Source organism: Colossoma macropomum, unplaced genomic scaffold, assembly GCF_904425465.1.
Source record: "Colossoma macropomum unplaced genomic scaffold, Colossoma_macropomum, whole genome shotgun sequence".
NCBI lineage: Eukaryota > Metazoa > Chordata > Actinopteri > Characiformes > Serrasalmidae > Colossoma > Colossoma macropomum.
This window is the reverse complement of record NW_023494784.1, coordinates 17,048,134-17,060,298: the sequence shown is the minus strand read 5'-3', so window position 1 is coordinate 17,060,298 and position 12,165 is coordinate 17,048,134. Positions and strand designations below refer to the sequence as shown.

Below are 12,165 nucleotides of genomic sequence, written 5' to 3'. Positions count from 1 at the left end.
ATTTTGCTAAGTATTTAATCTTTATTGTCAGAACTGAGATCTGCAGCGGTTTCCTGAAGATATCTGAATCAGTCATTTACCCTGATTTTCCACATCACCAGATTCTACAGCAGACTAATCTGGCAGTAAACGCCAAATTAGTGAGACTTTTAATTAAAATCTGGCAGGTTAAGGTTATAAAAAGTTTGATTTGTAAGTCAAACCTTTTATAACTTTAACCTGCTAGATTTTGACTAACACTGAAATGTGAAAAGAGAGTGAAGTCTTTTGAGCGGCAGAGTTAGTTTCATTTTCGCATGTATGATTTCTTTCTTCAGTAGTTTTGGAATGATGGGAGCAAAATGTTAATGTGAGCGAATGATCATTATTTATTACTAAGACGATCAGCTCCCACTTACTTTTCGTGTTAAATTAATACACTTTGAACTTGTAGAACACATTGATTTCTGTGAACTGCTGAAACCACTGAGAGCCTATTAGGGAGCGTCTACAAATTACCGTCATCAAAATCCAAGCACAACTCACCAGTATGAAACCCTAGGAGCCAGGCCTTGAAGCAGATGAAACACAAATGATGGCCAGTTAGAGTTTTTAGGTTGACCTGTATTTATGATTGTGAGGGGTCTCAAAAGAAGATTTCTACCAGATTGATCTTTTGACTCTGGCGTCATAACCAATAAGTTTTTAACTATATTGCATTTGATCCAGTGTACTGGATCATTCTACATTTATAACTTGTTTCCCTGTGTTTAAGTCCTTTTAGTCTCGATGTACCAAAAAAAAAAAAATCCAATTGAAATCGCTCATTTTTTTCCCTTTCTTTCTGATTCTGATTTCTGAACTTTAAGGTTGGAGTATACATGTCTAAACTCAAATTATACCCTTACACAGATTTCTCATATTTATGTCTGAAACACTCCTATACATTGGTCCACTTACATTTGGCCTTTTCACTAATTGTGAGATAAGTGTTTCTGTGAGGCACAGCATTTAAGTGATCTATAATCTATCATTCTGTTTCATAAAACAGTGCCGTTTTTGGAGCATGTTAAGCTAAATTCTTGTTTAAAAAGTCTTTTTGAAATTATTTTTCTCTTTTCTTTATTTAATTATATGTCTTTAATTAAAGACAAGTAATCCAAAAGTAGCAGAAAGTAATCAGATTACATTACTGTAATGTAGTAATCCTCTGGTATAGGTTACAATAGCATTTTAGGTTATTAGTAGCAGGTAATTATTAATCTGTAACAGAATAGTAACCAGAGTAGTAAAGCAACCCTTCCAACCCTGCCTAGTGTAAAACAAGACATAGAAATAACCTCAGAATATAGTTATCGTATGCAGATTGATATGATGGTAAAGAGTTTCTTAAAGGGGAATTCTGCTCTAATTCTGCCTCTAAAAGCTACATGACAGAATTTTGGTCAAGACTTTGGTCTAAAATGTATTGTTTAAATCTATTCATGGCAGAGAGTTTCATGCAGGGTGTTAAGGCAAAATAGTTCCCAAAGAAAACTTATTTTTTTCAAATTTACCACTATTTTACCATTTTTTACGTTTTGTTAAAAATTCAGAAGACATATGCAGGTTCACTGGTTGTTTTAAATAAATAAATAAAATTGCTGTATTTGTGTTACAAACATCACATCCCCTGGTTCTTATCATCACCAATGTAAAGAAATTGAAGTCAGTAAATTTCTCCACAGTGAGCCACACCAAACCACTCTGAATGACTTTGTTTACATCTCAACCACTGTATTAGGTAGAATTTTTGAAAAATTGGTGGAATTCCTCTTTCTAAGAATGGAAGCACTCGAAGAAGCCTTTACTTGTTTTCTCTGTGGCTAAAATCAAGCCGATATATACAACAAAGAACATTCAAACATAAAAATGGCAGAAAAAAAGTTTATACAACGGCTTTATACGACAGTGTCAACTGTTGGCTGTGAATTCACAAGCTAATGACAATGCTAAAGACAGAGTGCATTCACAAAATAGTGACTAAATTCAGTGTTTTGACATATTTTCTGCTCTTTTATAGAGTGAAGGCATTGCATAAATCGAGTTGCCACTCCCATCCCTGTCATATATATATCAAGATTTCTTATCCCCTGCGAAGTGCTCTTAAACATTGCTGACGTCCTGTGGCAAACTGGCATTACCCCACTTTCTTATAGTAAAGTAATCCCATCTGAATAGTACTTTTTAGTGTATTTTTCTCCCTTGGCTGTGGTCAGGCAGGCTCATTGCTTCTTACTGTCTTTCTAAGGAGGGAGGCGCTTCTGGATCTGTGCCAAAGAGCATGTCCTCTTAAAATGACAAATCACCTTCTTAGTGTGTAAGTGTGCCCTACACATGACCGTTTCTTAACATATGTATCTCGTATTCGTAAAACGGTGTCCCTCCGGTTTGGGAAAGGACAACTTAATTCGCTTCACTTTGGCTTTATTAAAACAATCATGAGGCATTTGGCCTTTGGAGCGGATGTGCTGCTCGGCGACTTCACTCCCAGAGGCGCTTCACTAGCGGATGCATTACAGGCCCCTCCAAATCCTATTATTTGCTCAGGATGGACGCGCCGCACTCATGACATATTCTGTTGCTGCTACTTAAGCTACCGACTCGAAATGTAATTCATGTACCGTGTTTCATAGATGTGGCTGTCAGCCCTCTAATGCACACGCGCTACAGGAAATGAGCACAAAACAAGCCTCAATACAAAACAATTCTCTGAAACGCTGTTAAGACCCTGAATTTTTTTTGTAGACTCACCCAGAATGACTTAGCAGTGTCAAATCATTTAACAAAGACAAACAGACCAGCAGGAGACCATGAATTAAAGGAGGGGTCATCGATTTTGGCAAAGCTTACTGTTTTAAAACAGGAGTTCAGTGCTCTTTCCAAAGCCTTGCCTCTAAAACAAATGGACATGTGCTGTTAGGGTAGAGAGCCTAACTGCTAGTGCTAAAATAGTTGCTTGGTTGTTGCACTTTGTTAGTTTCAGATGTGCTATACAAAATAATTACCTGTCTAGCAGATATAGAGCAAGGTCGGCATCACTCTTCATGTCCTTCAACTGCCTTAGCTCTCTCCAGCGTTGGAAAGCCACATAAGTATGCACTCTTGTCTGAAGTTGTGCTCTAGATCCGTCATTTTCTTTTCAGTTTCTGTTAGACCTGGATAATAAAGTTTTTAAAAATTGTTAAAATGGGACAAGCTTATCAATAAACATACATTTTTTTGAAATTATTTAAAACCTGTATTTTACAATGCAAGTTTAGTATATCTAGAATAGTTTCCATTGCACCACAAAAAAAAAGTTACACAAGGTTATAAATCTGCATCAAGTTTTTAAAACTTACACATTAACACTAAATCCATCTTTCACATCAGAGCTTTGTTTGCTTATTTTAATGCTCAGAGGTTCAATCTAAAGCAAAGCTTCGAATACCACAATACACACAGTGATGCGGCAGAGCTTCAGCTCATGCGCAGGTAGAACTCCTCATTTTGAATGGCTGCGTCTTTGAGTCACACTTGCTAAAAGAATAATGAAAACTTATTACTGCTTAATAGATCCATTTCTTGTTTGTCTTCACCTTGTTACTGTGTTCTCAGTATGGATGCACAAGAATATCGGAATCATATCGCTAATGACAGATAATTGTTTTAGAAAAAAATTACCATCGGATGGATTAGATTTGACCAATATTTTGAACCGATATTGGATGATGTTTATTTTATTCTGGAAGAACAGAATGTTTAGGCAACACTGGGGAACTGTTCCTAAATGTCTTCACTTTTTTCTCCATAATGCTAATCTAGACAGCAGTAAACCCAGTTTTTGATATTTGATTAATATTTGTGTATTGACAAAATGATAGATGTCGACATCAGCCCACAATCCTCATACTGGTGCATCACTGGTTCTCAGTACTAAAATAAAAAAGTGCAAAGAAAAAAATGTGAAAGAGTCGGTTTGTTAAATCCGTAATAATCTTCTTGGTGTGGAAAGATCCCACAGTGACTAAACATTTATCTGTAATTAATCACAAAAAATACTGCTTCTTTTCTCTATATTTTAACACTCCAGTATGACACTCATTCACATGTGAGCAACTCACTGCTATGTGTGGATTGGCATTTCGGTTAGTGAATCACGAGTGCAGAACGCTCAAGTATACAAAATGGAAATTAAAAAAAAGATAAATTCTACTTATTGATGGCTTCTAGCTATAAATGACCTCATAAATGATGTTCTTGGTTTGTTTGGCACTGTAAGCCATCATAGGCGGTAGTGGAATTAGCACTTTTGGTGTTTTTTCCTGCCATTGTTTTAGAAGAACTAACCAGCAGTCACAGTGGGTCTTCTCAGAACTCAGATGTAGCTCGCTCTCTATAAGGTGAAGTAACAGCTCTCCCGTAAGTACTTTAGATGCACAAAATGAATGTTATACAAGTAGATACACCTCCTTTTCTTGATTGGTTGAATGCTGGCTGTTCCACATCATTTGTTTCGTCTCCTTTTTACAAAGCCTGGGGCAGCCACAGTGACTGGATATTTCCCAGAGAGCATGTATTTAACTGACATCTTTCGGAGGAGAATTTCACCAGTTATTACAAGAACTGTTCTGACCCAAAAGTCAATGGCCCCGCCTTTAAAGATTTAAAGAGAATTGCAGGAATGTGGGTGAATTTGAGAGCTGAAAGTGTATCAGTCCTGTTCGTTTGTCAGCAGGCAGGCATGATGAACTGGACAGCAGCCCACAGTGCGAGAGTCCACACCAAATGGGGTTAATGAAATGTTGAGCCCTCTCAGACCTTTACATATCCCCTCCTTCCAGATGCGAGATTAGTCTGTCATAAACACATCAGTCAAATCGAATGTAGCTCTCTCCTTCATCCCCTCCGTGTCAGACGCTTCGTGCCATGTGTAATTGATGGTAAAATCGGTTGCGATGCAAATGGAGTAACTCAAGTGCGTTCATGTCACTTTACTCCAGTCCCTCTCAGTCCACCCAACCCTGTCACAAACCTTGTTCACTGTGTACCATTAATCCTCCCCACAATGAGATGGAGTTTCACTCTTCCGCCCCAGCGTTTGATAAATATAGTGCGATTTGGCTTCAGTCTTTATTGAAGGCTGAAAAGGCAGTAGATAAGCTTATCACCCGTGCCACTAAGTCAGTCTTTGTGTACTGATGTGAAGTTAATCTGATCTTAATTTAATTACACTATTAGTGGAAGGGGGCACATACTTTCAGTATTTGTTAGAAGAATGTTCTGACATTGCACAGGTATGGGGCAGCTCGCATGTTAATTAATAATGAACATTCTGACAATATGCAGAGGCATGACAGCGTTAAGCCAGTCTGCTGCTGGTTCCTTTGCATATTAATAGATCCTTCATTATTATTTAATATGACAGCTGCTTCAAGGGCTACGCTCAGACCCCCATCTCCATTATTTGCTGTTTTGGTGCACAGTGTGACAGTACCATGCAATTCTTTATTTGTGGAATGGCTCCCCCCCTCCCTGGTGAGCCTGTCTCCAGCCTGCCCGACATACAGTACACCTTGGCTGTTTGTTTATGGCCGAGGAGATCCCTCCGTCTGCAGGAAAACAGACATGAGAGTCGCTATTTAAAGGTGACTTTCAAAAGTCTAAACAGTGCGATCTCTGCCATTGTTGCTGTGCATGCTAATGAGCACTAATGAGGAAGGAGTGGGATGCGCTCGTGCCACGTTCAGATGTGTCGGGGCGCGGAGAGTGGACTTGTTGCTGAATAGGAAACAGATTCTGGACAGCTATTATGAGAGAGCATTGTTGTTACCATAGTGTAATCACATATAAATGAGATGAGCACATTTTAGAAAAACATTTATGGCTTTTAAGGCTGAAGCAAAATCCAAAACTAAAAGGGTGTGCTAAAAAATCACATTCGGTTATGGTACCTCTTATCTTACTGTCTGGCCCAAACCACAGGCTTTGAAAACTCATTGGTATTTCTGAACCGTCACCAAAGTACTCTTTCTCAAAATCACCCTTAAAAACAATAATGTCAGAATTGTTTTTTCAGTCATCTGTTTGAAGGATCACATATTTGTCCATTTTAATTCCTCCATTTTGTCCACACTGGTGGCCCTAAATGCGGTCTACAACCATCAAAACATGACCCCTTCTGACCTCCCACATTTTTACACATATTGTTTTTCACTCGCACACAGTGAAGCATAAACGTCATAGAAATCCAGTCACTTCCACTTTCTGTAACATTCTTAACATCATAATTGACTAAAGTGTGATGAGCGTAGCGGCATAATAGTTGTAGAGCAGCTCCTGTTCTGTACTAACGGTGTGTGGAGGTTACTCTTCTCTGATACTGCAGTTAGAAATCTGGTAATTCGTTACAATAAACAGGTTTTAAACCTGCTGTGAAACTGTTTAATTAGGAAAGAAAGCGAGAAACACGTAAGGCGGTTACGTGAAATTGCCTGAGACGGTTACGTGATGGAGCTGAGCTGGAGGGGATTGCTTACGTGATGCTGATATGTGGCATCTGCTGTGAATTTGGGGTGATGTATGTAGTCTACCAAACGGTGCGCGTTTAGGGGAAACCAACAGTACTACATCTTTACGAGGTGGTTCCCCTTAAGTCACTGGGGTGGTTAAAGGGTACATCTTAAGTGTCTTTAGTTATGCAACATAATTGTACCATATTCCATGGCAATTCGATTTGGGCGATTTGGCAAAAGTATAACAACGTGATATTTCAAGAAGTTTTCATGATCTGGCATTTTAAAAGTTGGAAAAGACAAAGTAATGCCACATTTAAAAAAATAGTAAAGCTAGGGAAACGATTTGTGTTTAGCATTTTACATGCTGCACTATCAAATTAATCTGGATTAATTATGCTCTTGTTGTAGTCAAATGTATAGTTAGAAAGTGTATTTTAAGTAATAGATATCTACGCTATGATCAGAAAAGAATATTGTGACATATCGTGATGTAATTAATCACAGTAACAATAAAATTGTCATATTGCCAAGGCCTATTTGCAGTCATATATTTTTAAGTTGCATTGACCCCATAAACCCCGTCTTGACTGACTTGACTTCCGCTTTTCGTTTTTATTTTCTTTTTAAAACACTAGGTTATGAAAAAGTACAAATACGCACCTTTCTCCTAGAAAAATGAATGCAGAATACCTTTCAAACTTCTTTAATGTGCAACTGAGCCTTAAGACAGTTAATGTACTTTTCTGGGTACATTTGCATAGTTTGAACCTTGGTGAACAAAAAATCTTTCTGTATTCGGAAATATTTGACAAGCTTTATCAAACTTGTTGTGCCTCCATGGTATGCCAACTTCTTAAGGACATTTTTCTCATCATTCAGTATCTTGAAGTGCGCACACACATGATGTCTCAGGTGTCTTTGCTCTTTTAGCTTCAATAACCATGCGGAAAGTGGTGCAGTTTGTTGCTTTCTGAGGAAGATGACATGGATGCCTGGCATGAATTAGTGATGCATTCAACTAAACCAGCCATAATTTATTTATTTTTAACATTTTAAGTATATTAACAGTCATTGTTCTATCTAAAGGCCTTTGCTGTTGAAATGTGTTGTACTTTAGGCTAAAATTTCTGTGGCTTAAAGAAGGACGAAGCTTTCGAATATTAAATGGAGAAATTAAATGCCAATGCAATGATTGCAGACTCAAGTATTCAGATTATTCAGGCCAGCCCTATTAGACACCATGCTGAGCACTTTACCACTCTTGTGGCTATGCTTTAGATGCTGTTGTGGATGTTAACAGTACAGATGTGAGAACTGCCTTGCATGCTGGAAGCTTACACTGCTAGCTCTGGCTAATTAAGCAGAAAATTATGGTAATCTGTTTATCGATATGATTCATACCTGGAGGAGATTTCATCTTATGATGTTTTAGTGAGGTGATAAATGGGGTGAGAAAGCCTCACTCGCTCAGGATGTGTGTTATCGAAGAAGGTGAAAAGTAAAATCCCTTTTAACTCTAGCTGAATGGCCAAATTTATCACATAAAATGTCCCAAAGCTGATTTCAGTTTACCAGACCCCCCCCTCCCCCCAATTTTTTCCACGGTGAATATCATTTAGAAAACAGTTGACTCTGGCCGATTATACATAAATGAAAGCTGACCTTCAGTTGGGCTGGAGGCCACATTCATTATGTGGAGGGGTAGATTTCTCTCTCTCTTTTTCTCGTGGCTCACGCAGAGCTGGGGGCATGCATATGCAATAGCGGCAGGCGCTAGCAAACGAGAGCGGCCACTCCAACACCATGTATACTGTGCGTCAATATGGTCCTGATGTATTCTAAAAAGCAAACAAGGCCAGGAAATGAGATGCACCTTCGGCCCACACTGCATGCACTGCCCGCCACCATCTGCCTATCAGCTGCTGGGGAAGCAGGGTGGCGTACTAATGCCACATGTTTGATTTCGCCCACCACCACCAGTGCCCCTCCCCCCCGCCACCCGCCTCACATGCTCAGCCTGCAGACGCAAGAGCACTAATGGCTCCACTCAAGTCTTGTCAGTGAGACGTGACAGCTAAGTGATGATGGATTTACCAATCGGCCGCATCCGCGTGGCCTGCAGTGTCCAAAAGGACCAGTGCTGTAGCCATTAAACGCAAGGCACATTGCACTTGTTTTAGACTAAATTACTGTTTTGGGGTTTTAACTTTGCTTTAAAGTGAACTGACACATGAATATTATGCCTTGGACTTTTTTCTCTTACGTAAATGCAACTTAAAAGAACACACCAGCCTAATTTCTTGCTTGAGCACCTGCCCATTAGGTTCTGTTTCTTTTACTAAGTACAGGGAACACTGTCGAAAATATCGTCTGTGGTAATCGACCGTACTATATAGATGTGGCAGATAGAAATTAGGTTGAAAAAGACTGAAGTATTCCTTCAACTGCAACAGGAGTTGTGTTAAATGGTATGTATGAGAGTTATATTCCAGCTAGCTTAACAGGACACTGTATGGCATTCCTAAAGCGGATGTTCAGTCACTGCAAGGGAATTTTTACTCTGCTGCTTTTTTAGACGTGAGGCCTTTGTACTATAAGCACATTCAGTAGTGCATTTACTGTATGTATGAAAGGAGACAGAGATCACAGTATTCAGTGAGCGCTGTGAGCAGAAGCTCAGCTTTGATTCATCCATTCACATCATTTCATTAATCTCAATTTATGAATCCAAGGCTTCTTTCAAGGCTCTCTCTTTCAGTCTCCGCTACTCGTTCAGGTGTAGCAAAAATGACAAAAAGACGACGAGTCAGTCCGTCCCCCCCCCCCACCATCTTCTCCAGTGCTCTTTTTAACTACATTAAACACAATGGAGCTAACTTATTAATGCAGCTGAAGCCTGAAGAATTAGAATCACAATGCCCCCCCCTCCTTCAGTCGGAGTAACAATGGCATTGGAATCAGATCAGAACGTTTGACGTGTCTATCAGCCGAAATCTTTAGAGGCGCACATAATACATCTGTCTGCGTGCATGTGAGAGAGGCATGAGCGTTTGTTTAGCGTCGGAGGCTTCCCACTGATGCTGGCTGTTTGTTTTCACTTTGTCATACATCCCCAACCCGTTTATTTACAAACAGAAACCATGGCAACATGTCAGTTCTGATATGTTATCCCGGCTCCATCTGTCACCATCAAAGTGCCGCGGCGTCAGCGCTGTATTTGGGGAGACAGAGGAGAGAGCAAGAGAGAGAAATAAGAGAAGACGTCGATGACAGTCAGACTTCCAGCTGAAAAACATCCCGTCAGAGTGACGGGCCAGCTGTGTAATAGAAAACAGCAAAGCCACCGCTGCTGATGGGGATGCTAATGTTCCGCTCTAGTTACGACACGGCCAGGGTTGCTCGATTGCCTTAGAACGATACGTTCGGCATACATGGTGTCAAGGAATCATCACCTCTGCTTTTCCGTAGGATCGTCTATCTTTGTTATCTCAGTTTAGATGTTGTTTAAGTGTGACTGAGAGGTATTTTCGCCATGCATTGTCAAACATGCCGCCTGAAGACTGTAATGCGCATGCAGTCTGATTCCTTCACACAGGCATGACTGGAGAAATCAGTCTGTTCCAGTGTACCTGCACGTCATTTATATTCTTAACTCACCAGTTATTGAGAAGCCTGTGATGACAAGCATAATATCCCATCAGGCGAATTCCCACTCATGCGAAATCCACTGACCAGCAGAGTCTACAAAATCAGTGTTTCTCAATTTGAGTCAGTCAGGAGGCCCATAAAGTTTCACATGTTCCCTACCAGAATCAGTTTAACAGACTTTATTTGCCAGCTGAAGATGAAGCATGTTTCCTTGGTGTGGGTGTCAATAGAAATACCAATTTAAAATAGACAAAATCCCTTTAATAGACAATAAATAGTTGTACAGCATTATAAAAACAATAAGTCAGAGACCACCCTTCATTTAGCTCCGGTTAAAATGGCCATTAAGAAGTTATTCGTTTGTCAGTGTCAGGAAAAAAACAGGAGCCTCAAATATTAAGTTTAATTTAATTTTTCTCAGTATTTTATTTGTCCACTCTTTACCTTTACCACAGCTTTCATTATTTTCAGGAACTTTACTTTAAATTTTTCAATGAAATCTGCAGGGATATTATTCCACACCTCCAAAGTATGTCCCATTTTATGCTTCTCACAATCCAAGTAATCCCTAACACATTCAGTGATGTTGAGGTCTGGACTCTGGGTTGGTCAGTCCATTGTCCTGAGAACACCAACAACTTCTTTATTTGATGGTCAGAAACACCTGTGGATTTTTTCAGATCTAAAGCAAGAGTGGAGCCTGATTTTCTCTTCTCTCTCAAAGATGAAAGCTTTAAGTACTGTTGATCTACTGGGGACAGTTTTGGTGGTCTACTAGGTCGTGCGTGGTTGTTAGGAGTCCCATTTTCTCTTTTTTTTCACTAATTATTTGTGCTCTGGTTTTTCTGGTGTTGGAAAGTTCTGTTCCTCAACATATTTTCCTTAGTCTTTACCCTTCTTTATACAAGTGCATGTGTCTTTCCATCATTAATGATATATATTAATGTCATTAATGTTTCATCATCCAACGTATTTGTAGTAAATGTATTCAATAGCTTTTTGTGTAGTATCTTTCAAAGGCATTAAACACTTCAGATGTCTGGCTCCTGTTAGCACCGTGATGAACAATTGTGACTCATTTAGCTTCTCTAGAATGGTACATTTCACATTAAATCACTGAATGACTTTAATTATGCAGAAATCTAGAAAAAAATGTGAAATTCCCCTTTAAAAAAGTGCAGCTGTTCTTGCATATATTATCTTGTGCTATTAAGTGCACATATTAACCCCCTTACATTAAGGGCCCATATTTGGACCTAAATTTCAGTTCCTCACTCTCACAACTATACAACATACATATGTTTCATAGTAGTAACCAAATACTGTGTCAGGGCTACTTAAGATTATTAATGAATTATAACTCTAGATTTCAAGGGGTTCAGAGTGGGAAAAACTGTTCACATAAAAGGGAAAATCCTCATTTAGGAGGATTATGGCCTGGAGAGGGAAGCTACGCAAGTGATTCCTGGTTCGAAGCACTGCCTTAAATGTCTTTAAATGCCTTTTTAAATGTATCTGTTAACATTATTTTACTGGCTGCACCCACATGACCTCTTTCGCTTCTGTTCCTCTCTCTGCTCCTGCAGGCCTCACAGCTGCAGCCGCCGCAGCAGCAGCCGCCACCAACGCCGCCATTGCCGAGGCCATGAAGGTGAAGAAGATCAAGCTGGAGGTGATGAGCAGCTACCACGGTAACAATACTCAGCACGGCGTAGACTCAGAGAACGGAGACCTGAGCTCCAGCGTGGGTGAGTCACGCTCCGTCACACAGATCGACCGGCCAGCAACAGCATAGCACGCACCACACCTCAGAGGGGTGCATTCCCAGTGCTGGGCTAGATTACTGTTAATCCTGATTCTGAGTTTAGTCTAGGACCAGGATGAACCAGTGTCTAGGAAACTGACTTTGATGGTCTACTAGAAATCCACTCTGAAATTTCACAGTACGTCCCTACAGTGGATCCTGATTTACTGGTTTTCATGACATATGCACGCTACT

The 12,165-nt window shown here is 39.8% G+C and overlaps 1 protein-coding gene across 3 annotated transcripts in view; it reads left to right on the top strand.

Moving 5' to 3' along the window:
* The window catches only part of dachd (dachshund d), a 148,550-nt gene that overhangs the window by 69,960 nt on the left and 66,425 nt on the right, over positions 1 to 12,165 (top strand). For all 3 annotated transcript variants that reach the window (XM_036580157.1, XM_036580082.1, XM_036580003.1), the window contains exon 3: positions 11,753 to 11,914. In XM_036580157.1, coding sequence (XP_036436050.1) covers positions 11,753 to 11,914 — 162 coding nt within the window. The remainder of the gene's footprint in view (positions 1 to 11,752; positions 11,915 to 12,165) is intronic.